This window comes from Copadichromis virginalis, linkage group LG7 (genome assembly GCF_057382275.1).
Source record: "Copadichromis virginalis isolate Kocher_CV1m ecotype Utaka linkage group LG7, C_Virginalis_male_GT1.1, whole genome shotgun sequence".
NCBI classification, from domain to species: Eukaryota; Metazoa; Chordata; class Actinopteri; order Cichliformes; family Cichlidae; genus Copadichromis; species Copadichromis virginalis.
The window spans coordinates 27,708,107-27,734,254 of record NC_140624.1 but is presented as its reverse complement, the minus strand read 5'-3'; the positions used below and the strand labels follow the sequence as shown (position 1 = coordinate 27,734,254).

Here is a 26,148-nt window from a genome sequence, read left to right as displayed (position 1 = left end):
AAATATATTTTCAATATTGCCAATAGCCATACGGCCATACAAACTCCGTCCCAAACTCCACCAACTGGGACTTAACTCCTCTCTGTGCAACTGGATTGTGGACTTCCTCACTAACCGTAGACAGAGTGTCAGAGTGGGTAAGAACACCTCTTCCACCCTTGTGGTCAACACCGGTGCCCCTCAGGGGTGTGTTCTGAGCCCTCTGCTATACACTCTCTTCACCCATGACTGTATTTCCTCCTGCGCGTCCAATCTCATTGTTAAGTTTGCAGATGACACTACAGTGCTCGGACTTATATCCAACAATGATGAGACAAACTATAGGACAGAGGTGCAACAACTAGAGTCATGGTGCCACGACAATAACTTGGTCTTAAACACCAAAAAGACCAAGGAGATCATTGTAGATTTCCGGAAGAGGGGTCATAACAACCATCTGCCTCTCTTCATTGGCAGTGAGGCGGTGGAGAGGGTGAGCAGTTTTAAATTCTTGGGGGTAACTGTGACCGAGGACCTGTCCTGGGGCAACCATATCACCTCAGTTGTACGGAAGGCCCAACAGCGCCTCTACTACCTGAGGAGACTGCGGAGCGCACACATTCCCAGATCTCTGATGTTGAACTTCTACAACTGTGCCATCAGCAGCGTTCTGACGTATGGATTTCTAGTGTGGTTCCCCAGCTGCACCAAGGCCGATCAGCAAGCACTCCAGCGGGTGGTGAAAGAAGCTGGCAGAATTATTGGAACAAGTCTGCCAGAGATCAGTAATATCTTCCCCACTCGCTGTCTGAGGAGGGTGCACAGTATCCTGCGGGACCAACATCACCCTGCGCGCCACCTTTTCCATCTGCTGCCCTCAGGGAGAAGGTACAGGTCTATACAGGCCAGAACATCCAGACTGGCCAACAGCCTGTATCCACAGGCTGTGAGGCTCCTGAACTCTCTGCCCCCCTCTCACGGACAATAACCATATCCAACTTCTTAATAGCAATGAACTGGTCTGCATTGGTGCATCATATCTTTATTCTCTTCCCCCTCCTGCCCCCCCCCCCCTTTCTTAAATAGATAACTATCATATCTGATATCATATCTCACAGTACAATAATATTGAATGGGTTGCATTGTTGTATTTTGTCATGTTTCTCAGGTCTTTGTCTGAATTTCTACGAACATTATTGCTAAGGATTGTCTTATTGCATTGGAGTCACACTGGGTTAAATATGTACACTTGGGTTTTAAGGGGTATTTATTATTTTCTTCTTTTTTTTTTGGGTTGTATGGAAGCCCCAAACGCAATTTCATTGTTCTTGACAATGACAATAAATAAATAAATACTAAATACTAAAATACTATTCCTCCAGATATAAGAATGAATCTTTTCTTATGGACTCAAACACGTTTTGCTGAAAAACTGAATATGGAACAAGCAAAGCTTAATACTAAACAATATATATATTAGCTGTATAACACCAGTAGGCCAGCTCTAATAGTAATTTGGTATGGCTTCACGGGCCAAATGTAATTAGGCTGCGGGCCAAATTTGGCCCACGGGCCAGAGTTTGACACCTATGATTTAGTGTATGGAAAGTAAAGCAGTTTCCTTCATGTGGACTTCTCTATGAGTTTAATCTCCACCTGTCTCTCTTTTGTTCTTTGAATCTAACTTGTAACTTTGCACAGAGCTATCCTCCAATCTTACCGCTCAGCGTCAGTCCGGAGCGCGTGCACCTGGACCAAACCAAATCGTGTAAGAAGGAGGGGGAGGCGGGGTCAGAGGCTGATTGGATTTTATTTTTTGTTGCCAATAGCAAAACAAAACTAATGCTATAAAATAATCAAGTTCACAAGTATCCTTGTGAGTCAGACATTATTTTATGGTGATAGGTTAATAATTTTCTTTTAAAAGAAAAGACTAATTGACTATTTTACTGTTTTCTAGGGCCCCTCGTCATCACTTTTCTCCCCTTACGCGCCCCTGGCTAAAGTCATGCGACTTCTATTACAATAACTACTACATCTCACTATGTGTCATAGAGAAAGATAAAGTGTACAAGTTTAGTATATTATGTTACCTGGCATGGATAGTGAAATGTGTTTACATGGCTGTGTTTAGATCGCTGTGCTTTGCCAGCCATCTATCGATTCTCCAGTGCATGCTGCAGTTTGTCCAGGTATAAGCGTGTCAGCAACTCAGCCTCAAAGAGGAGAGGAAAAGAGAGGGAGGGAAGATGAATAAGCCCATAAGGGCTGCCTTGAGTAAGGTAGAGAAGTGAAAGGAGCACCCAGACTTGTTAAAGACTGCTGGCTGCATTGCAGAGAGATCGGGTGCTGGTTAGGATGCCCAGGGAGGGGAGGGGAGCAGGTGGTGAAGGAGCCGCTCAGCAGTGTTGGGCTCTCAGTCGACCAGCTTGGACAGAGTGATAAAGGAGGACGCTTTCAGCTCTGCTGAAAACAGTAGGTGCAAAATTGAGCAGAGACTGCAGAAGAGAGAAGAGAAGCTAGAGAAATCCCCCGACAAAGAAGACGTCAAAACTAAGGCAGAGACGGAACCTTTTGCTTTGAATCTCAGGCATCTTCACTTTGCTCTGACCATGTCCATAGGATGGAGAGCAACACACAGACGGCAGAATAACTGCTGCTTAACACCGACAGAGACTGCACCAACGTCAGCTGCTGGCTGAGCACCTCTGATCACATCTCAGGTTGGGGACCTCATCCCCTGGGAAACTCCTGGAAGATCGAAGGAGGAGGGTGACTTACAGGCACGCTGGTTGGAGTGTGGTGGTCAAAGCAGCCTGGTGTATTTTTGGATGTGAATTAAGCAAGCAAGCTGGAATAAAGATGTAGTGTGAGCTGGAGGAAGGAGGGGGAGAGAACAAGGAAAGTTGTGTGCAAAGGAGAGGAGAGGGCTGGATGTCCTGGCTTGACGGACTGAAAACTGGAAAATACAGAGGGGGCACTGGTTCAGGAAGGTAAGGTCTTTAAAATGTTTTTCACTTGCCCTCAGGATAGCAAAATCAGTCATTTCTTATTTCTGTAACATAACTACATTAAAATGTGGGTTTATCTTACAAAAGCTCATTAAATAGACTATGCTTAGGCTTCAGTTTTGGATACCTCTTCAGATTTGGTATGCAGTTCTAAAGATTAACTAAATGAAGGTTGAATAGAGACAAAAACGGAATGAAAAGTTAGAAAAACCGTATTAATCAATAGTTACATTGTAGGATAGTGTTCAGGCATGTGTGTTGAATGTTTACAGTGTATGGTAGAGATTTCTGCCCGGCACTTAGCTTGAATTGCTCAGCTTACTCTGCTTTAAAATTACACTGAAAACTAAAAAAATCAATGTGAATCAGTCTGAACATAACATTGTTATTGTGTCCTTGTGTTAGCTCCTAGCATATGCAACATTTTCCCTGTGTGGAAGAAGACAGCAACTATCTGAAAAAATAGCCAAAGAGTACCCATTTGAAGCTTCTGGTGTCTCCAATGAAAAACCTTGTACTGTTTGATTTTCCACAGCATCACTGCTGTGTTGGACCTCCCTAATGTGTTGGTCCTTTTTGCACAATGCCTGCCATTATTAGAGAGTCTCAGTGCATACAGTAAGAACTTAAGTAAATCTAAAATGCCTAAGACTGTGGAACGTTCATGCAAGAATGAAAATGTTCTTCCTATTACAAATAGGAAATAAATCGTTCTTTGCTACAACCTTATTTGGTGTGCTATGTTATATGATGGTAGCTGTAACAGTAGCACATTAGCAAGCTTTAATTGACTTGAGACAGATGTTTAAGACGAACATTTCAGAGTATTTTAGGCACAACAAATTCACACCCAGTGTTTTGTAGTCATGATGCTGTTTGTTTTTTAATAATTATTGTGATTCTTAGGTTCATAATGTTCTTAGTTCTCCCTCACTCAGTGTTTATCTTCTCCTGTGTTTACTCGTGTCTCCCTAGACACTGTGTTAAGCTTGGGTGTCTTGAATCTGAGTTTTATTTTGATAGTCCCTTGTTGCGTGTTCAGTGTATTCAGCTTTGCTTCCTCCCTGACACATTGTGTCTGTTTACGTCCGGCTGTGTTCCCTCCTGTTATCCTCTGTGTATTTAAGTCCTCTGTGTTCCTTTGCTTATTGTCGTGTCGTCCCATGTGCTGTGTGTTTTCCTGTGTGATCCTTGGTACCCCAGTTTATTCCTCGTTGTTCCCCCTAGTTGTTTACTTCTGGTTCCTTGTTTTTGAGTTTTTGGTTATCAGAGCTTCTATGTTTAAATATCGTTATTTCAGCAACAAAGCTGCCTCCTTTAGTTCACTCCTTTTTTTTGAGTCCTGTGTTTTGGTCCTCATCCTGTCTGCCACACAGCGCCACCACGAGGCGTTGGTTATTGATGAAGTCTCTGAGGCATTTAATGATCACATGATTATTTTTTACAATGAGCACGACTTCTCATAAGTACAACACAATAGCAGTTCTGTGTTACTGTCAGCTACCATAACCATGACTGGCTTGGATTACTTTAGTAAGCGATTACTTTGACAGTCATTCATTTGTCTGTGGCACAAGTCCCATTGACTGACGCAACCCAGTATTGCCTTAATGCCAGATGAGGGCAAATTAATTTTTTCACTCTGTACTATGATGAACTATTTTCACAACAAACATATTAAAACAACATCAAGAAAAATGTTGAAACTTGTTATTAATGCTTAAAACATGGGGTGCCACACCCTGAACTAATTAATAATAAAACTCTGTTAACATGTTTTCTTTTTCATTACATTTCTTTCCACTACTAGTGCCTGTCCCCGAGTAACAATTATGGTTGTAAACACTGCATTTAACTGTTCAATAAAACATTTTCCACACTGTGTTACGTTCACCAAATAAAACCCACAGTACCAATTAATCATCAGTTGTCTTTGCCAGGTATACATTATTTTTCCTGTCTAGATCGATAAACAAGTTTATCACATTACTATGACTTTTCTCCTGTAACCAGACTCAATATTTATCCAACACTCTACCACACTTATCTTTGTTTACACATTAATGCACTTCTGTTCATCTTAGTGTCTTCAATCTGCATCAGTTTCTTATAACTGTCTCTCACACCTTCTATGTATATCTACAGGCCATCAAGACCTCACAGCCCCTGGGGGCAAATAGCTCCCATCTTAATACTTAAACAAATATTAAAACTTAATACGTTGTTGAGCTTCTCCTTCCTTTTGTCTCAGGCTTCTCTTTATTTGTTTTGTTCCCATCTGTATGGTTTTTCCACGGGCTGGCTGGTACATTGATGGAACAGGTTCCTGTGTATTGTGTCACTCTTTCCTCCTTTTGTGGTTTGAACTCATAAACTGGGATGCTAGGGCTTTTTGACTCACTACCACATACACTGCATCCCCCCAGTATGACCAAAGCTTCTCTGGACTTCTCTCTTTGAGATTGCCAAGCTTCTTTTTGAGCTGTAATAGGTGCAATCTCATAAGCCTCCTTCATTTGAGAGTGCCATTTTGTCACATACTTCTCATAGCTTGCTTGCTGGTCCTGTGAAGGCAAGTTGAACAAGACATCTACAGAAAGCCGAGGAGTGTGGCCAAACAGCAAATAGTATGTGGAAAACCCAGTAGCCTCCTTCCAAGTGTAGTTGTAGGCAGGCACTATGTTTGACAGCGAGTCTTTCCAATCTGCTTCTTTAGATAAATTCAATTAATTTCAATTGAATTAAATTTAATTTATATAGCACCAAAACACAATAACAGTTGCCACAAGGTTCTTTATATTGTGAGGTAAAGACTCGACAATAATACAAAGAAAACAGATCATATGACCCCCTTTGAACCAGTGCTTTGGTGACAGTTAAAAGGAAAAACTCCCTTTTAACAGGAAGAAACCTCCAACAGAACCAGGCTCAGGGTGGGGCAGGGTGAGGGTCAGCATGCATTACAAAATGGTCCACATCTCTTTGCATTCTCTGAGCGCTTGGACAGGAGCTATTTCAGCTGGGTCCTCAGCTATCCTTTTTCTAGCACCATCTGACTGAGGAAACCCAGTTTCTTCTCGAAGACATCACACTTCTGTGATCTGAGTTTGCCACCATGTTTTTGGTATCTCTGATGTGTTCGACATGAGTATCAAATGAAGGAGAGTGGACTAGGTTGTCTTCCAAATAGCCCTCTTAATTAGTCCTCCATGCTTCATTGAAACTCTGCTGAGGCTCAAGGCCTAAATATGCAGTTTTGCTGCCCCAAGGTGTGATGAAGGCTGTGAGGGGGCAACCTTTAGGGTCCAGGAACCCCTGTTGATATGCTTTGCCCTGATCAAGAGCAGAAAACCAGAAGCGGCTGTCAAGGGAATCTAGCCTATCTTGAATTCTGGAAATTTTTTAATTCTGTGCCTCTGTACTGACGTTCTGTTGAGTCCCCTGAAATCTCAGCACAATCTCAGTTCACCTGACTTTTTTCTAATACAGGCAACTGGGGATGAGTAGGGTGACCGGGACTCTGAAATCCACTCATGGTTCAGCAGATCTTGAAGATAGTCTTTCACTTCAGAGGTTTTGAGGCTGATATGTAGGTCTTCAGTGATGTACATGTCTAAAGTGTGGCTGCATCCAACATGATAGTCATCATAAACAAATGCTGACATGCTCGTCTTTACTGAGATGGTCTAATTTATCTGGAAGGTCCCACTGAGGTGGCTTATGGCTGGGGGCAAAGGTGGATAATAACTTTATCTATCTGTATATGTGGCTTTAAGGAAAGTGGTCCCACTGATCCTGATGTCATGTCTTCTCTGCCAGGACTCTGCCCAGACTTTAGCTTGGGTCAGGTGTCACAATAGTTTTAGCACTGATTTAGCAGTATTTACTGACAGTGAGAAGATTCGGATGATTTTTCAAATGTTGCCTGATCTTTTTAGCTGCTTGCTCCATTTACCCACTCAAATCTGCAACATTGGGATCACTAGATCCCCGAATTTGAACTAGAACCCTGTTTTGAAGGTAACAGTCCAAATAAAACTCTGTCTCTATCCACTCATCAGATTTCGCTGCCATTAGTTGCTAGAGCTACCAGTGGTTCTGTTCCCAAAAGCTCAGCATACTTCCTTCCTGCCGCCTGTTACTCTTCTTTAACCAGTTCATGCATGAATTATGACAACCTCAATCAGGATTTCTTTCTTAAGTATTTTTATTCATCTTTAGGTATGAAAAAAAGATTTTTGAACTTCATTTTTTTTAAACATGTACTTTTCAAAGAGTTTTTTACATGTCCACTTAGGTGGACAACATATGTTTTGACTTATGAATTTGGTATTGAGTGACACATCAGTGTCCAATGTAGTGGTTTATGTGCAAGTATACCATCAACACTGACACAAATACAAGAAAACAGCCTTTGAATAGCTGTCCACTGTAGTGACCACTATGTGTGAAAGCGTTAAAGACCAGTGCTGTGGATACCACCTGCTTTTATTGTAGACATTGGTTGAGTCAGTAGGTTGTAAAATACTCGTAATATTGCAATTGTAGTCTATTGGCAGTTTTTACAGTTGAAACACATTTTGTTGTGCATCTGCATCACCAGAACTTGAATAGATTTTCTGTCATTTTAGCATTTGCATTTTTTTAAGCATTGCATTTAGCATTTGAATCATTCAGCCATCATCATTCTTGCATATTTGGTTTTTGTAAAAAAAAGAAAAAAGGATGTGCTAATGTGTACAGAAACAACTAGTCAAAAGGTGTGTGTGAGTGTGAGAGAGAGTGTGTGTGACTGACATTCTGGGGATTTCTCTATATAGCTTTGTTAGTGTTGCTATGATAAATTGTTGTGGCTGTGATGTGGTATTGAGGATGTCATGCTGCCAAGCTTCATGCCAAGGAGTCATAGGAAGACAAAGAAATTGCAAATGCACGTAAGATATTTCTTTTGTTGTTTTTCTTTATTTGAAAAGTAACTACATCAAACAACAAATTACTAGAATTAAGAACTAATGCAATATGTGATATTACTTTTTAACACCCAACACTGATTACTAATACGTCAGTGATAAATCGATTTAATGGTTAGCTGAAAGCAGCACATAGCTAAATGTAAATAATTAAACTGCTATTTAAAAGAAAGTTATGGTTAGCATGTTTTCAGTTCATTCAAAAGCGGACTCATCACCTCATCAGTTGAAAGTCCCTCTCTCATATCTGATAGAAGAACTTTGGCTGTTTCTTTAACTGGGTCAGGGCTGAGCATCTCATTTGCAATGACTTTGCAGGCAGGTCATATTAATGTGTCTGCGATGGTGTATTGCTTTTTGGATTCAGCTTCTAAGTAGCTAGCTTTGAGAAGTCTTTCAGACATCTTTGTGGTTAAACCAAACCAAGAGTGACATGTTTAGCCGCATGTTCTCCTTAAATTCCTGGTTGTCTGAGCAGTGTCCAAAAAATGAAATGGGCTTTATAGATAATTAGGAAACTTTCTGGGGAAAATCTGGTCTTATTAGAAGAGACGGCATCCATCCCACTTTGGATGGAGCAGCTGTCATTTCTAGAAATCTGGACAAATTTATTAACCCCCTCTAAAACGTGGCTATCCAGAGTTGGGACGAGGAAGCAGAGCTGCGGTCTTACATGGCTCTCTGCAGTTTCTCTCTTTCCATCATGCCTGACACCTCCCCCTCCGAACAGAAAAGCAGGACAGAAATCTCTGGAGGGCTACCTTTGGCAGCCCATATCCTGGGAGGGGTGATGGGCAGTAACAGTAGTATTTAAATATTAAAAAATAAACAGAAAGAACAATATAATATCCACAACTACATCAAAGAGTAAAACTGTTAAATGTGGATTATTAAACAATTAGTCTCTCTCCCCTGAGTCCCTGTTAGTAAACCATTTAATAATTGGCTAACATATTGATTTACTCTGCCTTACAGAAACCTGGTTACAGCAGGTTGAATATGTTGAAATAAATCAACGTCCTCATGATAAACTAACTGTCAGAATCCTCGAAGCACAGTCTGAGGGTGCAGAATAACAACAATGTCCCATTCCAGCTTATTAACCATAGACACAGAGTTTTAACTCATTTGATAGCCTGACTCTTAACCTTGTCCACTCTAATTGGAAAACTCAAAAAGCTGTTTTATTTGTTGTTATATATCGTCTGCCTGATCCTTATTAAGAGTTTCTATCTGGTTTCTTGGGCTTTTTATCACATTTAGTGCTTAGTTCAGATAAAATAATTGTTGCGGGTGATTTCAACATTTGTGTAAATACTGAAAATGATAGATTAAACTAGACTCGACTCAGTTGGCTTCTCACAAAATGTGAAAGCGTCCACACACCACTTTAATCCCACTTAGATCTTGTTCTGACATATGACATAGAAACTGAACATTTAACAGTATTCCCCAAAAACCATCTTTCATCTGACCATTTACTAATAACTTTACATTTACAATAATGGATTATACAGCAATGGGGAAACATTTTATCAGAGTAAATGTCTTTCTAAAAGTGCTGTAATTAAGTTTAAGGATTCAATATAAAAGCATCACCTGACCCAGCCGTCTTAGCTAATCTCCAACCTTCATTTAATTATTGAAAGAGTAGTTTTAAAACTTCCAGCTTATCATCTGCAGAGGGATCATTTATTTGAAGAGTTTCAGTCAGGTTTCAGAGCTCATCACAGCACAGAAACAGCTTTAGTGAAGGTTACAAATGATCTTCTTAAGCCCTCTGACAGTGGACTCATCTCTGTGCTTGTCCTATTAGACTTCAGTGTAGCATTCGACACTGTTGACGATATTTTATTACAGCAATTAGAGCATGTCATAGGTATTAAAGGTACTGTGCTGCAATGGTTTATATCATTTCTATCTAATTGACTTCAATTGATTTAATTTGTAGTTTGAATCTGTTTAGTCTTTTTTGTATATTTTTCACATGTTGATTTATTTCACGATTCAGACTGCTGTAAGCACACTGAGCACAAGGGGAAAGAAATGCCAAAGTGAAAAGGAGAGAGGAGATATTTCAGACAAATTAGAGCTACTAGAAACACTAAATTGTTGTGTAAATGACTAAATGACTCATGAAAACAGTGATTAAGAATATAAATGTTTTGTGATGTCATGTGATCCAACACCTCTATTTGCAAAATTTTCCTTTCGGTCAGGAGCGCCGATAAAACAGATTCTCCTGATGTAGTCTGCGGGCAGAATGCATGATGCCATGATGTAAATCTGTGAATCCATTCAAAAAAGTGTATAAATCTGCTTGTCCAACAGAGCTGAATGTAATAATGTAAAGAATAAACCAGTCTCTCCTGTGCAGTAAGTTAACCCTAGCCCTAACCTGGAGATGTGGAAGAAAGGAGCACCAGAGGTTCTAATGGCAGAATGGGGGATTTAGTTGTTTTAGTAGCTTTTGCTGTTTCTGAGATGTTTGTAGCTCAGTTCAGTTGCATTTTATTTATATGGCGCCAAATCACAACAGCAGTTGCCTCAAGGTGCTCAACTATTTTGAAAAACACACAAAGAAAATGGCAATTGTATAAATTCATGTTGAGTCTAAGTGACTCTCAGAATAAAGTTTGTGCTTTTTCAAAGCATGTCTTGTTTCATTACTTCCATATGACAACAAATTAAGATTACACACGTGAGGTTTTTTTTCTCTCTTCTTGACCTCTTCTTCCCTCCACAAATTGTTCCCTCTTTTCCTAAACCCATCTCCACTCACTCCCTTGTTCTCATGTTGACATCTGTTGTGGACCCCTCTGCCTCACTTCCTGCTCCATCTTCAGATGCCCTCTTGCTACAGGAATGCGCTGAACATTGTGGTCACCACCCTTTTTGCTGCGGTGGTCCTCTTCACCATTCTGTTGGCCTATGTTACAGGTTCATTTCAATCACAAACACAAAAAGTATATGATAATTAAAATGTATGATCGTATTTACTGATTTTTTTTTCCCTTCTTCATTGTGAAGGCTACCAGTTTATCCACACTGAGCAGCACCACCTGTCCTTTGGCCTATATGGTGCCTTCCTCTCCCTCCACCTCTTTCTCCAGAGCCTCTTTGCATTCTTGGAGCATCGGCGGATGAGGAGTCCTGCCCGACCTCAACACCTCCGGCGTTCCGTGGCCCTCTGCATCGCAGCTTACCAAGAGGACCCAGACTACCTAAGGAAGTGTCTCCACAGCATCTGCCGAATCTCTTTTCCAGGCTTGAAGGTGGTGCTGGTTGTGGATGGAAATAGACCCGAGGATCGCTACATGATGGACATTTTCCATGAAGTGATGGGAGGAGCGGACCAGGCTGGCAGCATGGTGTGGAAGGGGAACTATCACAGGGACGGTAGTGGAGGTGGGGGGGAAAGCACAGCGCACATGGAAGAGATGGCACAGGTGTCAAGGATGGTCAGAGGTTGCCGCTATTCTTGCATTATGCAGGAGTGGGGAGGTAAAAGGGAGGTGATGTACACTGCCTTCAAAGCGCTGGGGGACAGTGTGGACTACGTGCAGGTAAGGGCTACACAGACACCATCACATATATGTACATTTGCAATGGCAAAGAATTCATTTGAACAATTTAGGCTGACCTGATGTATAATCTGAATATTCATCCTGACCACTTGTTATGATCTGCATAGTTTGTATAGTCATTCTGACCACTTAGCTACTAACCACGGTAATGTAAAACGGGATGGCTGTAGCTCAGGAGTTAGAGCAGGCCATCTACTAATCAGAAGACTGGCAGTTCAATCCCTGGCTGTCCAGCCTGTATGCCAGATACTAAACCCAAGTTGCTCTCCAATACATCCATTTTTGAATGCCAGAGAACCATGTTTGATAACAGATGCCATTTAAAACCTGCACTTATGTCTACCTGTGCTAGCTGTTTCTTCTGAACTACATGCTAATGCTAACACACTAATGTTAAAAACTGGGCAAAATACTGCCTTAGAGCAAGAAGTACATAAGTTCTATGTGGCCATTAGAAAAACCACACTCACAGTGAAATAGAGTACACAAGATTTCTTTTTATTTCAAAGCCTACTAGTGCTGACAGTGTAATTCTGACCTGCAGTCCAGAGCCCAAGGATACCACAGTCAGAATTTCAGCCTGGTTTCATACAGGAAAAGGTGGTCGCTCAGAGGAACAAGATGTCAATCACATATCTTAATAATCGGACTCTTGCATCTTCCTAAGAGAGTTTTCATCTACCTTAATAGGCCTTGTGTTAGTGGAACACGAGTTTCCATACCAGATCCTTGGACTAGAACTCTCTTTTTCTTTGGGTCCTCTGTGATTTCAGCAGGTTGGCCACCTCCTAATTGCACAGTAGACTTTTGCTCAGAGCCCGACGGCAGATTCGGTCCAGTGCTTTTTTAAAAACTTCACAAACCCTGATTTAAATTGATCCTTCTGTCAAATAAAACTACGTTATTTTAAAAATAGGACCAGACCAGGTTACAAACTATGTTTTATAGCCCCCTTCTTTCCTGTTTACCCACAGCCGGATTCCCCCACCAATTATAACGCATGACTTTTCTTACATCAACACTGTGAAATGCGTTGTCAGCAGTATAAAATCCTGCACACCCAAAAATGACCTCTTTTGTATTTAACATGACAGTAACATTACTTGTGATTTTTTTTCATAGTAAAAATAAACCATCTGTTTATTAGAAGAATGAAAATCTTCACCATCCGTGAAGGACTTGCAATGTAATGTAAAACAAGAATGAAATCCTAACTACTTTACACAAGTAATAGTCAAGCAAGACTGTTGAAACTGTTGTTGTTGTTATTTAACTGCTTATGGAAAGACTTTCCGGGTCTGCATCCAGACCTGTGGGTTAATGCTGGATATTGAGTTCCTTCTTCATGGCCAACTGTTGCACGCCTTTGTCCTTGCTGAGGGTAAAGGTCGAGTCCACAGCTGACCCAGGTGCATTGAAATTACAGAGAACCAGCTGGGATGTTTGTCAGCAGCCTCTCATTTTTCTCTTGGATTTTACAATCAATACCAGCCTGTGTTTGGCAACACCTGGGGTCTTAGACTGCTGGTTGTAATTGTCTGAGCCCGTGTTTAACCCCCACTAGGCCTCACCTTTTGTTTTTTATGTCGTCTTTTATTTCTCCAGGTGTGTGATTCAGACACAGTTTTAGACCCAGCATGTACCATAGAAATGCTCAAGATCCTTGAGGAAGATCCAATGGTGGGAGGGGTTGGTGGAGACGTGCAGGTAAAACAGCACTGCAGAGGAAAAGTGTAATGAGAAAGTCAACTTGAATTTCCTCTCTTGTTATTGATTAAACTCAATATCTAAATATCAGAGTCACAGAATACTGAACCCTTTATGCATCAAAATGGCTTTTATCTTCTTTATTACGCTGTGTCTGTGAGTATGCAGTTCATTTTTGCATCAAAGTACAGGGCAAACTTCAGATTGCTAATATGCTCGCTTATGCCCAAACCACCTCAACTGGCTCCTTTCAATGTGGAGGAGTAGCGGCTCCATAGCGGTGGGTGTTGTTGGACAGGGCTTCCCTTTGTCACCGATTGTCACTTTGCCTTCTAGTGTACTTTAAAATATCACAACAATTGGAAATGTCATAGACAGCTCTAAATCCTTCTCAGTCATACAGTTATCTTTTTACATTGAACACGTGTAAAAATAGGAGATATTGTGATTTGGCAAGCAGCCCTACAACTAACTGCCGGATGGCTTTCACTGCAAGACAAGGCCTTGTTAAATCATTCAAAGACAGACAATCCATTTTCTTTGTCCTTGGCATGGCTATTAACACAACAGTGGCCGTCATTCACAAAGAACCGTTCTGGGCACTTCAACGAAAAACTGAAATTATAGCTAGCCTAGCAAGTGGTCGTATCCAGACTGAAGTTATAACAACATTTGCATCATGAGACGATGCTTTCCCTTGTTGTCGGAAGACCATGGCTATATTGTGAAGCTTGAAGGCTCTACTTGAAATGCAAATTGGTCTCATGGTGTGCTCAAAAATCAGTCAATCAATCAATAAATAAAAAGCAAGAGAGGCTGGAATAGACTTACCAGAGCTGGGGGACATAACGAAAGGAGATAAAAAGAAAAGCACGTAACATCAGCTTCACATCCAAAGTGCTGTACAATAAAGGAAATGCCAAAGGGGAATCCACACTGTTACTAGCTCATCTTCCTGTAGCCAATTCCAGCAACGAAGAGGATTGAACAAGATAATTAGTATTCACAAAGCTGAACTTGACAGCTATGGACACTCAGCCCAAAAACCAAGTGCTCAGTCAGGCCTCAAATAAGGACACTAAGGACACTGTAATGCCAGTTCCACCCACAATCCATTGCTCAACAATCTCTCCGTAAAGGCAATGGCAGGTCTGCACCTCCTATGGCAGCCCAAGTCCATAGGACAACTCTGAACAAAAGTCCCACACTAGCTGCTGCTCAAATCAGGCAATTTTACAAGTAGACAGTTCAGTGAGCTACATTTAGGTGAATTATCAGCTGTCATAACGCTAATTATTTAAGCTGACAGAATCAGGTGAACAGACATGCAGCCTACCTATAGCGGGTTAACCTCATATATTGCTGACAGCCAAAGAGAGACATGAGAAACAGAGCAGGGAGCATAACCAGCCCAGCTACAGCCACAACCTTGAATAACATAAAGTTTTACATTAATTAAAGTAAAGGAGTTTAATGAGGTAGATAGATTAATTAGCAATTTAATGAGTTAGATACAGAAATGAGCTGTATCTAACTCAGAAAAGTGGGCTAACCATGCATATTTTTGCACATTTGAAATACTCAAATGTAAAATCCTCACAGAAAAAAACTACAATGCAAAAATGTATAAAACTACATTTGAAATGTCATCTAGGTCCTGAAAATGTGTCTATTTTATTCTATTTATATCTGGGACAAAAAAAGGTGAAGGCTCCTTGGAGAGTTTCAAGACAATATTCTCTAAACCTGAAAAAAAAAGGAAAAGTTGATGGAAAAATCTTAGCTTTCAGTAACTGTTAAGATACAATGAAACCTGACTGTGATTTTCCTTTCTTTCAATCTTAATATATTCTTATGCACTTTCCTATCTTCCAGATACTCAACAAGTACGACTCATGGATCTCCTTCTTAAGCAGTGTGCGCTACTGGATGGCCTTCAACATTGAGCGTGCGTGCCAGTCCTACTTTGGCTGTGTCCAGTGTATCAGTGGCCCTCTCGGGATGTACAGGAACTCCTTGCTACAGCACTTCTTGGAGCCATGGTACCATCAGACCTTTTTAGGCTCCAAGTGCAGCTTTGGAGATGACCGCCACCTCACCAATCGGGTGCTTAGCTTTGGGTACAAGACAAAATTCACAGCTCGATCACAGTGTCAGACTGAGACACCAACCCAGTATCTGCGTTGGCTCAACCAGCAGACTCGATGGAGCAAGTCTTACTTTCGTGAATGGCTCTACAATGCCTTGTGGTTCCATAAACACAGCCTCTGGATGACTTATGAATCCATGGTCACTGGCTTCTTCCCGTTCTTCTTGGTTGCTACAGTCATCCATCTCTTCTATCGTGGACGGCTGTGGAATATCCTGCTCTTCTTATTGACAGTCCAGTTGGTTGGGATGGTGAAGGCGACCTACGCCTGTTTTTTGCGTGGCAGTCTGGTCATGATCTTCATGTCACTTTACTCACTTCTCTACATGTCCAGCCTTCTTCCTGCCAAAATATTTGCCTTGCTTACCATAAACAAGGCTGGATGGGGCACATCAGGCCGCAGGAAGATTGTGGTCAACTTCATTGGAGCGGTGCCAGTTACAGTTTGGGCTATGGTGCTGCTTGGAGGTGTGGCATATACAGTTTACTGTGAAACACAGGAGCCATTCAGTGAGACTGAGAAAGCCTTATTGATAGCAGGGACGATACTCTACGCCTGCTACTGGCTTATTCTTGTGGTACTGTATTTGGCAATTGTAGCCAAACGGTGTAATAAGAGGGAAGAACAGTATCATCTGCCATATGAAGAGGCCTAAACTGGAAATATTGCTCGTCTGAGTTTCACTGCAGTTTGATTCAAGCAAGGTCTCTACTCACCTTGCTGGAACAATAAACATTGAACAAGGAAAACACATCTTCATTGCTGGTGCTACAACACTGTGATTCTTAAATTTGAGAAGCATGACTCTAGTTGTGGGGACTTATAGATCCATACAGTTCTTCCATTTATCCCATTTTTATGGTGCTTCACAGTGAAAACCTTAACCAAGCAGAATAGGTCATAATGTTTTAAAATATCCATATACTTGCTACGAAAAACATCAGGTAATTGATGGGTACAGGTTGCTTTTTGTAATGAAAAGTGTCATACAGTGTTTTACTTTTTTTTTTAAAAATACATGTGAAACTTTTATATTTAAGATGTTTACTTAGATTAGTCAGAGCACCTGCTTTGGAAAAGATTAGGGAGGCTCAGTAGGTGTAGAGTCCAGACAGAGACAAAGCAAATTTTAAAAAATATGAAACTGCCAACAAATTCAACTGAAGATGTGTTTAACATGGAAGAGAGGAAGAGATGAATTTGTCCTGGCCAGTCAGCATGAATTTAAAAATATAGAGAGGTAGGAAGTAGGAAGAGAGTCTTTAAGAAATAAACAGAAAATACACTAGTGTGTGAGTTATACATAAAAATACATCCATACTCTGTAACATCCTAAGATCTGTACAGTTGGTGCATGAAAAAAAATTACATAAATATTCTGTGTCTTAATTTCGCTACTTCCATTTTTACTATTTATACTTTAATAGTATATACATTATACTATGTATCTACTAGTGTAGTGTGTGAATTTCAGTAAAGTAACATTGTCTCAAATTGTCTGTGTAGGTTCTCAGTCATCCAGGTGATCCAGGTGAGGAGCTTGGAAAGAAATCATCTGGACTTCTTTAAGTTTCTTTAAGACTTTTAACCTCTGATCTGAGAAGCTTCTTCAGGTCCACTGGTCATTCACAGTGGGCATAGATGAATGACCATCTTTGTAAAGAGGGGATGGCTTACGACACCAACTGTCTGCCACTTACTATGCAGTTCTGTGTTCCCTTCCCAGGCGCCTCACCCTCCACTTAGCTCTTGCATCAGGTGATCTCAGTGGGTCAGATAATAGGGAAAGGCAAGGCCTCACAATGGTTTCAACCGAAGCCTCTGCTGATAGTGACCTTTTTTCGCACCTTGCGGCGTGTTGTGAGGCACGAGATCAAGTTAGTTTTAGAACTGAAGAAGCTTCTCAGATAAGATGTGAAACGTCTTCAAGTAATTAAGAAGTCCAGTCACTTTCTTTCCAAGCCATTTAGATCATTGTCTCAGATTACAAACAGTAAATTGTAAAGGTCACAAAAATAATGTTTGTAAGGTTTTACCATGATTGTGCACCAGCTGCCACCTTTTGTAATAATTTGAAACATGTTGATCCTAAGATGATACATATTGCTAAATTCATCACCAAACACCACCATAACGTGTTGTGTTAGTGCTTGAAAAAGATCTGCTGTGTTTACCTCGTTGATTAGCATTGCCACATAGCATTCCACTAAAGATGCTTTTTCACACTGATTTGTTTAACTCTCTTTCAGTTACTGTATGTAGCCAAGAGTAGATTAAAAAAGTATGGTTCACTCTTAGCTTTGACCGGTACCTGTAGGGCTCTTGAGATTTGGCAGGTGGGTGAACCACAAGATTTAGTTTATCAGTGCAGGGAAAAATTATTCTCAAATTAATATTTGCTTTGAACTTGAGTAACAGCAAGAAGAGATTTAGACAAATGAGGAATTGCAAGAAACATTACTAATATAGCTTCAAACAGTCATGGAAAGCTGTTACATTATTAAAACTGTTATACTGTTATTAGGCCAGCTAGCATATCTCCCCATGTGAAGACCCTAAATGTATTTAGTTAAGATGCATACATACAGTGATATGAAAAAGTATTTTCCCGTTCCAGATTTCCTGTTTTTTTGCATGTTTGTCACACTTAAATATTTAGGATTATCAAACAAATTTAAATATTAGACAAACATAACACAAGTAAACACAAAATGTAGTTTCTTAAATTCAGCCGTTCATAAGTGGACTGGCTGGTGCGTTTTGGGTCATCGTCCTGCTGCAGAACCCAAGTGCGCTTTACTTTGAGGTCATGAACAGGTGGCCGGACATTCTCCTTCAGGATGTTTTGATAGACCGCAGAATTCTCTGTGTACCACAGCAAGTCTTCAGGTCCTGAGGCAGCAAAACAGCCCCAGACCATCACACTACCACCACCAAATTTTACTCTTGGTATGATGTTCCTTTTCTGAAATGCTGTGTTACTTTTATGTCAGATGTAACGGGACACACACCTTCCAAAAAGTTTAACTTTTGTCTCATCAGTCCACAGAGTATTTTCCCAAAAATCTTGAGGATCATCAAGATGTTTTCTGGTAAAATTGAGACTTGATGTTCCTTTTGCTCCGCGGTGCTTTTCATATTAAAACTCTGCCATGCAGGCCATTTTTTTCCGTCTTTCTTATGGTGGAGTTGTGACACTGACCTTAACTGAGGCAAGTGAGGCCTGCAGTTCTTTAGGTGTTGTTCTGGGGTCTTTTGTGACCTCCTGGATGAGTCATCAATGTGCTCTTAGGGTAATTTAGGTCGGCCGGTCACTCCTTGGAAGGTTCAAAACTGTTCCGTCCTTTCGCCATTTGTGGATAATGGCTCTTATTGTTGGCTGGAGTCCCACAGCTTTAGAAATGCTTTATAACCTTTTCGAGACTGAGAGATGTGTCTGATTTGCTCCTGAATTTCCTTGGACCGTGGCATCAACTCTGGCTTTTGAGGATCTTTTGGTCTACTCCACTTTGTCAGGCAGGTCCTATTTAAGTGATTTCTTAATTGAGAACAGATGTGGCAGCAATCAGGCCTGGATGTGGCCACAGAAATTCAACATGGATATCACATCCAAAGATGTGATATGCCACGGTTAATTTATGTTATAACAGGGGGGTCCAATCCCTTTTTCACACAGGTCGATTTATGTTTGGATTATTTTTGGATTCCCCCCCCCCCCCCCCCCCTTAATAATAAATGCCATCATTTAGAAACTACATTTTGTGTTTACGTGTGTTATCTTTGTCTAATATTTAGATTTGTTTAATTATCTGAAACATTTGAGTGTGACAAACAGACAAAAACATAGGAAATCGGGAAGGGGGCATTCAAGACATTAATATCTTTTGTGCTAGTTAGCAAGCTGGCAAATTGACTAAAGCAATAGGCCTACAGATTTTACACTGCCGCAAACTGCCACTACAGCATGGCACTACAATTCTGAAATTCCTGGGGATAACCCTAAAATGGGCGTTTTTCTAGTAATGCGTAGGCATGCCAATATAAACAACTGTCTTAAACATTGTTGTGATAAATTTTTGAAACAACTGATTTTGCAGCAACTATGAGGAGAAAAAAATCCATATTAATACCTTTAATGATTCAAAGTATGTGGTCGAGGTGCAATTGTCATTTGTTCTACTGGGGTATCAAAGTCTTCTTGTCAAAATCTAAAAACAGTGACCATCTTATCAGACAACAGTATGTTGACACAACTGTATTAAAGTTTAATGATGTTTGGAAGTTATATAGTGATTTCAGACAGTACTATGAACCTCCCTTCTGCATACATGCTAAAGTGTGTACTGTATCAAAACCAGACCTGAAATCTGTTCCTACTGAGACACTGATTGCATTTGGAAGTATACAGGATAGGTGTGGAAGTTTTCTAGACTTTGCGTGTTTCTCATGAATCACGAACAGCATTATCATCCACTATGATTTACCAGAAAAGAGAATCCAAACATCTCTGAAGGTAGGGCTGCATTTTGTTGTGGCTGAGCAGTGTCATTGTTAGAATCGTTATTTTACAGTTCTCGGTGTGTTGTAGTTTAATTCAGAAGTCTTTTTTATATAATGAATTATATATTATATCTGTGTGTTTTTCTGCTGGATACAGTTATGTTGATGTGGGTCATTTACACATTTTACACTAGATTTTGATTTTGTCTGTTCACACCAACAAAAAGACTAAACACCAAAGTTTTTTTCTAGGATATGTTCCAAAAACCTGTATCTGTATGTTTCGTGTGAGAAACATCTGCATAATGGACACTTTAAAATATTTAAGTTATATTCATATTGCTTTATTTTGAGATGTAAAAGCTTCAACTTGAAAGGTGAAAAGGTCACATACATTTAAAGGAACATTACAACTCTGACATTTTGTAGCTCTTGTTTCTTGATCTTCTGCTGTTTCCATCTCTGGGCATCAACAGGATGCTGAAAGTCATTAAACTGCTTTCTATTTAGAACACAAAAATCCTATTCATATGATACAGAAAATGTCTCATTTAAAGGACTACATGGATTTCCCCCCTGTTTAAAATCATTTTCTGACTGTTTTTTTACTGTATTTTTTGTTCACTTGAAAACATAAAATTCATTTTTAATAAGTCACTTTGGAATCGTTCTTTAGTGTCGTCACTCTTCAGTCTTTTTTGTGTCTTTTCTTATCTTTTTCTGCAATCAGCAATATTTTTGCCTTTCACGCTGCTATTTGGTTCATTAACATACAGTACAGACACAGAAAAAGCAAAAAAACACATTAAACAAAGATATACAGAGACATACAAGACAGACAGACTAAGTGAACACAGCATGTTGCCCAAAGATAGCTTGGAGCAGCCAGGGACAGAGCCACCTCCCCATTAGTACATGACCTGCTCTACTACAGCCTTCCCACCTGAGAAAACTAAAACTGGAATTGAATTAAAGAATTGATAGGAAGACATAATTTCTGGTGCCAAGACTGTGTTTGGAGAACTCTAAACATGGCATTAAATCTGCAAAATCCCTTGCCAACTAGATAAAGCAAAAATAGTGAAAATGTAACCAGACAAATTACATAAAGTGGAAATTCTGATAAGCGATTCTACACAAATTTTAATTAAGTTCATCCTTCCTAGGCTGGATCAAAACATTATACAGTTCTTTATAGCATCAATCCTACTGCACTTTATATGCATATGAAACAAAAAATTCTCAATTTGAGTGCATTGACTCTTTATAAATATTTGTAAATATTATACATTTTATAGGTTTTATTTTTTTGCTTTTTTGTACAGAATTTTTTCTTATTCATTTATTTTTTCTGCTATATCTTTAATTCGCTTTTCCTTGCTGCTATAATGTGAATTTCCCAAAGTGAAATAACGTCTATGTCCTGTTCCTCCTCGTGAAGCTTTCTGAAGGAGTCACGTGAAGGACAGTCTTGGATTCCACGCAAATGATTTCAAAGTTGCAGCCCTGCTTTTCCCACTGCTCTCTGCACTTCTTGTAAAATAAAAGCTTTAAAAATTTCTGATATATACAGTGGAAATACAATTTACTAATTACAAGAGAAAGCTGGAGTGGATACTCCAGCAGAACAACATGAGAGATGTGGAGTGGCAAGAAGACAATCACTGGATTCCTGCCATCCAACAGCAGAAGAGCTGAGGGTGGTGAGGAGAGCCAGTCTTTAACAGATTCAACACTGCAGTTAATGCTCAGCCCCCTGCTGACTTACCTCTAGTCTGCCTACAATCCAAAGCAATGCCACTATAGCCTCTCTTATATTAGCCCTGTCACCCCAGGGCTGTGGTCAAAGCCTTGCCAACTGGCAAGGATCCTCATCAGGCTGTTCAACCTCTCCCTGACTCATGCCAGGGTTCCCACCTGTCTGAAGGCCTCCTCCATCATAACCTGCGATTCATTTCAAGCTATGCATGTCTTCCACAGTGTCTTTTATCCTGTCTTTCTCCCATCACCTCCAACTGACTGTGGGAGATGGCGAACCCTCCTTAAAATCTGTTCTGCCAGAGCTTTCTTCCTGTTAAAAGGGAGTTTTTCCTTCACACTGTCACCAAATGCTTGCTCCAAGAGGGTTGTTTGATGGGATTTCTCTCTATTATTGTAGGGCCTTTACCTTATAATGTAAAGCACCTTGAGGCAACTGTTGTTGTGATGCTATATAAATCAAACTGAACGGAATATTCAGATAAAACAAAAACACATTAGACAATTACAGTATTACATATTGAATTTATTCATGTACATATTCTTAAACTGCCCATAAACCTTTATTTTTAACTGTATTTGTTTCAAACATCACATTTATTCAGTTTTAACATCATTCAATTTCATCATCTACACTTCAGTTTATTATAATACAACTGCTGCATCAATCCAAAGACAGTAAAGAAACACAGAAGGGATGAGAAGATAGCTCAGTGACTCACAGTGTGCATGTATCTTTGGGGAAGATACTGAACCCAAATCCACTGCATCTGTGAGAGAGTGTGTGAGTGTTTATTTTTTTATTTTTTTAAAGTCCAATTCAAAATGCTCTCAGACTCTGGGCTACTATGTGATGCTAGAACAAATTCAGTGTGCACTGGCAGAGTTCCCAAATCTCTGGAATGATCAAAATGTGTTACTCCGAATAAATGTGTATTGATTTGCAGTGCCCTTCCCCTCCAGAGTGTTAAGGTGAACTAAAACTACAAAACAATTAGCATCATCTGATTTTTATCTCGATGAATCCATTTTAATTAAATCTATTTTACCAAAAATAAAAGTAAAACAGAAAGTGTAAGTGAAAGTATGTCTAATTTCTGGTTCAAAGCCCCTAAAAAACTTTGTCTGCACCAGTATTTCTTTATAATATATATTCATGACTGCACACAAAAACTGCTGTTACAAACATCTCTTTCACTTGTCCTTATCAGGGTCACAGGTTTAGAGCCTATCCCAGCTACCACAGGCGCAACAGGCACGGGACACCCAGGAAAGGAAATACAGACAGGATAAGACCCACTAACTGCAGGCCTTCATCCTGTGGGAGGAAGAGAAAACCTTCTTGCTGCGAGGCACGAAGGTTGAGGTTGAGTGCATCAGTTATTATATATGACAAATATAATTTTTGCCTTCAGACACGCTTCACCTGTCCATCAGTCCGCCCAGCATATACAGTCTTTCCTATGATTAAAAGGAAATGACAATTTTCATTTGCAGTTTTTCTTTAAATTTGGACAGAAAGTCAGGTAGTGACAAACCCATTGATGTCTTATTTTGCTTTCCAAAAGCTGCCTTCAACAACATTCAGATCAGAAACCATCACAGTATAAATACTTCTTAGAATAAGACAAGTCAGACAGGGACTCTGTCCCAGCAATGAAATGTAGTCCTGCTACACCTTCTTGGGTACATTAGTGATGATAGGTTTGGGGCGGATCTTAAAAATCAGTTTTGTTTTAATGAGTGCGGACACAGAATAAGATGTGGAAGCAGAGCCTTGTTGGTCTGTTTCCATTGCTTCCTGTGTTATTTCATCGTTGTTACTGCTGTGACTGCCCTGTGAATGGCCCGAGTGCTTGGTGAGAACAGCAAAGGGTTTCTCCAGTTTGACCTGCTTCCCGTAGATAATGTGATGTCCTACAATCAGCACTGGCACCCCCTGGTGGATGGGAAACAAAATAATAATACAGTGGCAGTGGATTCTCAGCTTTCCCCCAACACGATGACCATTTACAAGAACAACTTAAGTACCACTTTTTCTTTGATCTGATGATTTGGGTTCATTTTTGGAAGTCTGCTGTCTTAGCCCTAAAAAGGGGTATCAAACAGACGCTTAAGTGCCAAGTTGATGGCAGTCTTGTGCAGCCACAGGCACAGCCCAACTGAGACAAGTGGAAGCGAACATTGTTGTTACTTCAGTTGTACATGTTGATATTATCATCAAGTATGCTGACTTCACGAGTCTGTGTGGCTGGTATGACCATGGTGTTTATGCTGGGAATGGAAAATTCCTAAGCATCTCATTTTCTCTCACCAGCCATTTTTGCACTGATGTGACTGCATTTTGAAACTGAATTAAATTAATCAAAGTACACAGATGTTTTCGACATAACATAGCAGCTGTTTCTTCACATTCTGTTAACATTGTTAGCTAAGTTTGGAAGCCTGTAAACTATTTGCATTTCTTTAATTAATCTTTGTATTATCCAAAACTTGCATTTGGGTGACACAATGACAACTCAAAACAAAACTGAAAATGAAAAAATTCAGAAAACAGAGCTTTTCATGTCAGTCTGTATTTTGTACCAATACTGTCCCATTTCATAAATAAACTTGCTTTATTACTACCTAAAGTACTTTCTTCTGTGTGAGATTGTGCTATTCTCGTATAAACTTAATTTTAATTGATTTATAAACACTGCTATTATTTTTGAGGGAAATGATGCTGGATTTTAGTAAATACATAAATGATCTTTTTTGGGGGGCTATACTGTGTTTTTCAGCATGTTGTGTACCTCTTTGGTATACAGTAGATCTCCCATCACATTTCCTGCCAGACCAGAGTTGTGTCTAGACACCATCTCCCCCTGTAATTCCACCACCAGCCACTCGGGGGGACTGCTGCCATCCGGGCTGCCTCTACAAGAGCAGATGCATATCAACAGCCTATAAAGCAGTCATACTCAGCCTGTTTAATTCGGTAGATAAAAGAGCATATGTTTTTAATTAACATAAAAAAACATCAGATTAAAAGTTATATTTCAAGAGCAATACAACATCCTTTCAAAGTTGCGTTTAATAATGGCAATGCTGGACAATTAAGCAAAACTTTCTGATAAAATCCTGCCACCTTGTGGTGAAAGATTTCAATACATTTTACAGTTATAATTTTCTATAATAAAAAGGTACCCCTAAAAACTTAATTGTAAAAAAACAAACATTCAAGTGTCAATATATTCTAAAAAGAAAAAATATAAATATTCACACTGTTAGCTCAGGCACACACCACTCACATGTACGAAACAGATTCAACTTTAGACTTAAACCTTGACTTCCCTCATTCTCCTACAAACTTATTGAGCTAAAACAAGTATTTTATCTCCGCATGTATAATGTGATAGCAATACTGTATAATGATATAAATTTCAAAAAACCTAAATTTGTTAAAATGAAAAAAAAAAAACCATCTCATCCTCTGATGAATGCACCTGTCCAAGCCTACACAGGGATGTCTAACATTTCTCTCCCTCTCTGTCAGCATCATGGCAAAACCACAGGAGGATTTACTAGAGCTTGAATACCCAGGTCCTGAGTTTTTAAGAATAGAATAGAATAGAATAGAATAGAATTCAACTTTATTGTCATTGCACATGTCACAGGTACAGGGCAACGAAATGCAGTTTGCATCCATCCAGAAGTGCTTTAGTGATATAGATATATTACAATATATATTAGCAATAGTATAGATATGTAAGTATATTAAAGAAATGGGTCTATTATGGTATGTTATAATGTACACGGTATGAAGTATGTTGTGAATATTCTATAACTATAAGTATGTACAGGCTGTAGTGAGTACAAGCTATGTACAGGCTATGAACAGGATATAAATATGAAATGAGCCTTTTCTTACTTTTAACAAACCAAACATTAAGCCTTTCAATGGTCTAGTCTTTGTCAGAAGTGTTGCTGGACCATAAATCCCGCTTTAAATTTAAGTATCAATTCTACTCTCCTCTTAAAATGTGGCTAATGACACTATAGTTGTTCCGATCATTAGCGTGAACTTGCCTTGAGTATTTCCCCCATAAACATATATTTGGCACTAAGTAATGGAAAGATAAAGTTCGCTCATCAGTTTTACCTGATCATTATTTGAACCATCCTCCCGTCAATAACGATTGGCAATAACACTAACTAATTTGCTACCGATGTAGCGCTTCAGCTGCAGTAACAAACCAGCACTCTTCACTCAGTTCGTATTCCGACAGTATTTCCCGCCCACTGGGAGCGTTTCTTCTTCGTCGTCTTCTTCGGCGCTTGACATCAACAACCAGGTGTATTACCGCCACCTACTGAACTGAAGTAACAAGACTCCGGGATGTAATCTACAGCACACGATGGGAAATTCCCATTCCACAAAGAATCCATGCACCAATTACCAACTCCCTGATACTTGGAGCAGTTGAATGAACCATTCCAATAA

The 26,148-nt window shown here is 39.8% G+C and overlaps 2 protein-coding genes across 2 annotated transcripts; one reads left to right on the top strand and one right to left on the bottom strand.

The window, feature by feature from the left end:
- Positions 1 to 10,806: 10,806 nt before the first annotated feature.
- Positions 10,807 to 19,116, top strand: has3 (hyaluronan synthase 3). Its single transcript, XM_085462802.1, has 4 exons — positions 10,807 to 10,900; positions 10,991 to 11,526; positions 13,153 to 13,254; positions 15,130 to 19,116. The coding sequence occupies exons 1-4, from the start codon at positions 10,807 to 10,809 to the stop codon at positions 16,057 to 16,059; spliced, it is 1,662 nt and encodes a 553-aa protein (XP_085318928.1). The 3' UTR covers positions 16,060 to 19,116.
- Positions 19,117 to 22,167: 3,051 nt separating this feature from the next.
- On the bottom strand, positions 22,168 to 25,986 carry chtf8 (CTF8, chromosome transmission fidelity factor 8 homolog (S. cerevisiae)). Its single transcript, XM_085462801.1, has 3 exons — positions 25,807 to 25,986; positions 24,458 to 24,581; positions 22,168 to 23,601 (listed from the first exon to the last, which is right to left on the bottom strand). Exons 1-3 carry the CDS (start codon positions 25,824 to 25,826, stop codon positions 23,335 to 23,337), a joined length of 411 nt encoding a protein of 136 aa, XP_085318927.1. The 5' UTR covers positions 25,827 to 25,986; the 3' UTR covers positions 22,168 to 23,334.
- Positions 25,987 to 26,148: the final 162 nt, after the last annotated feature.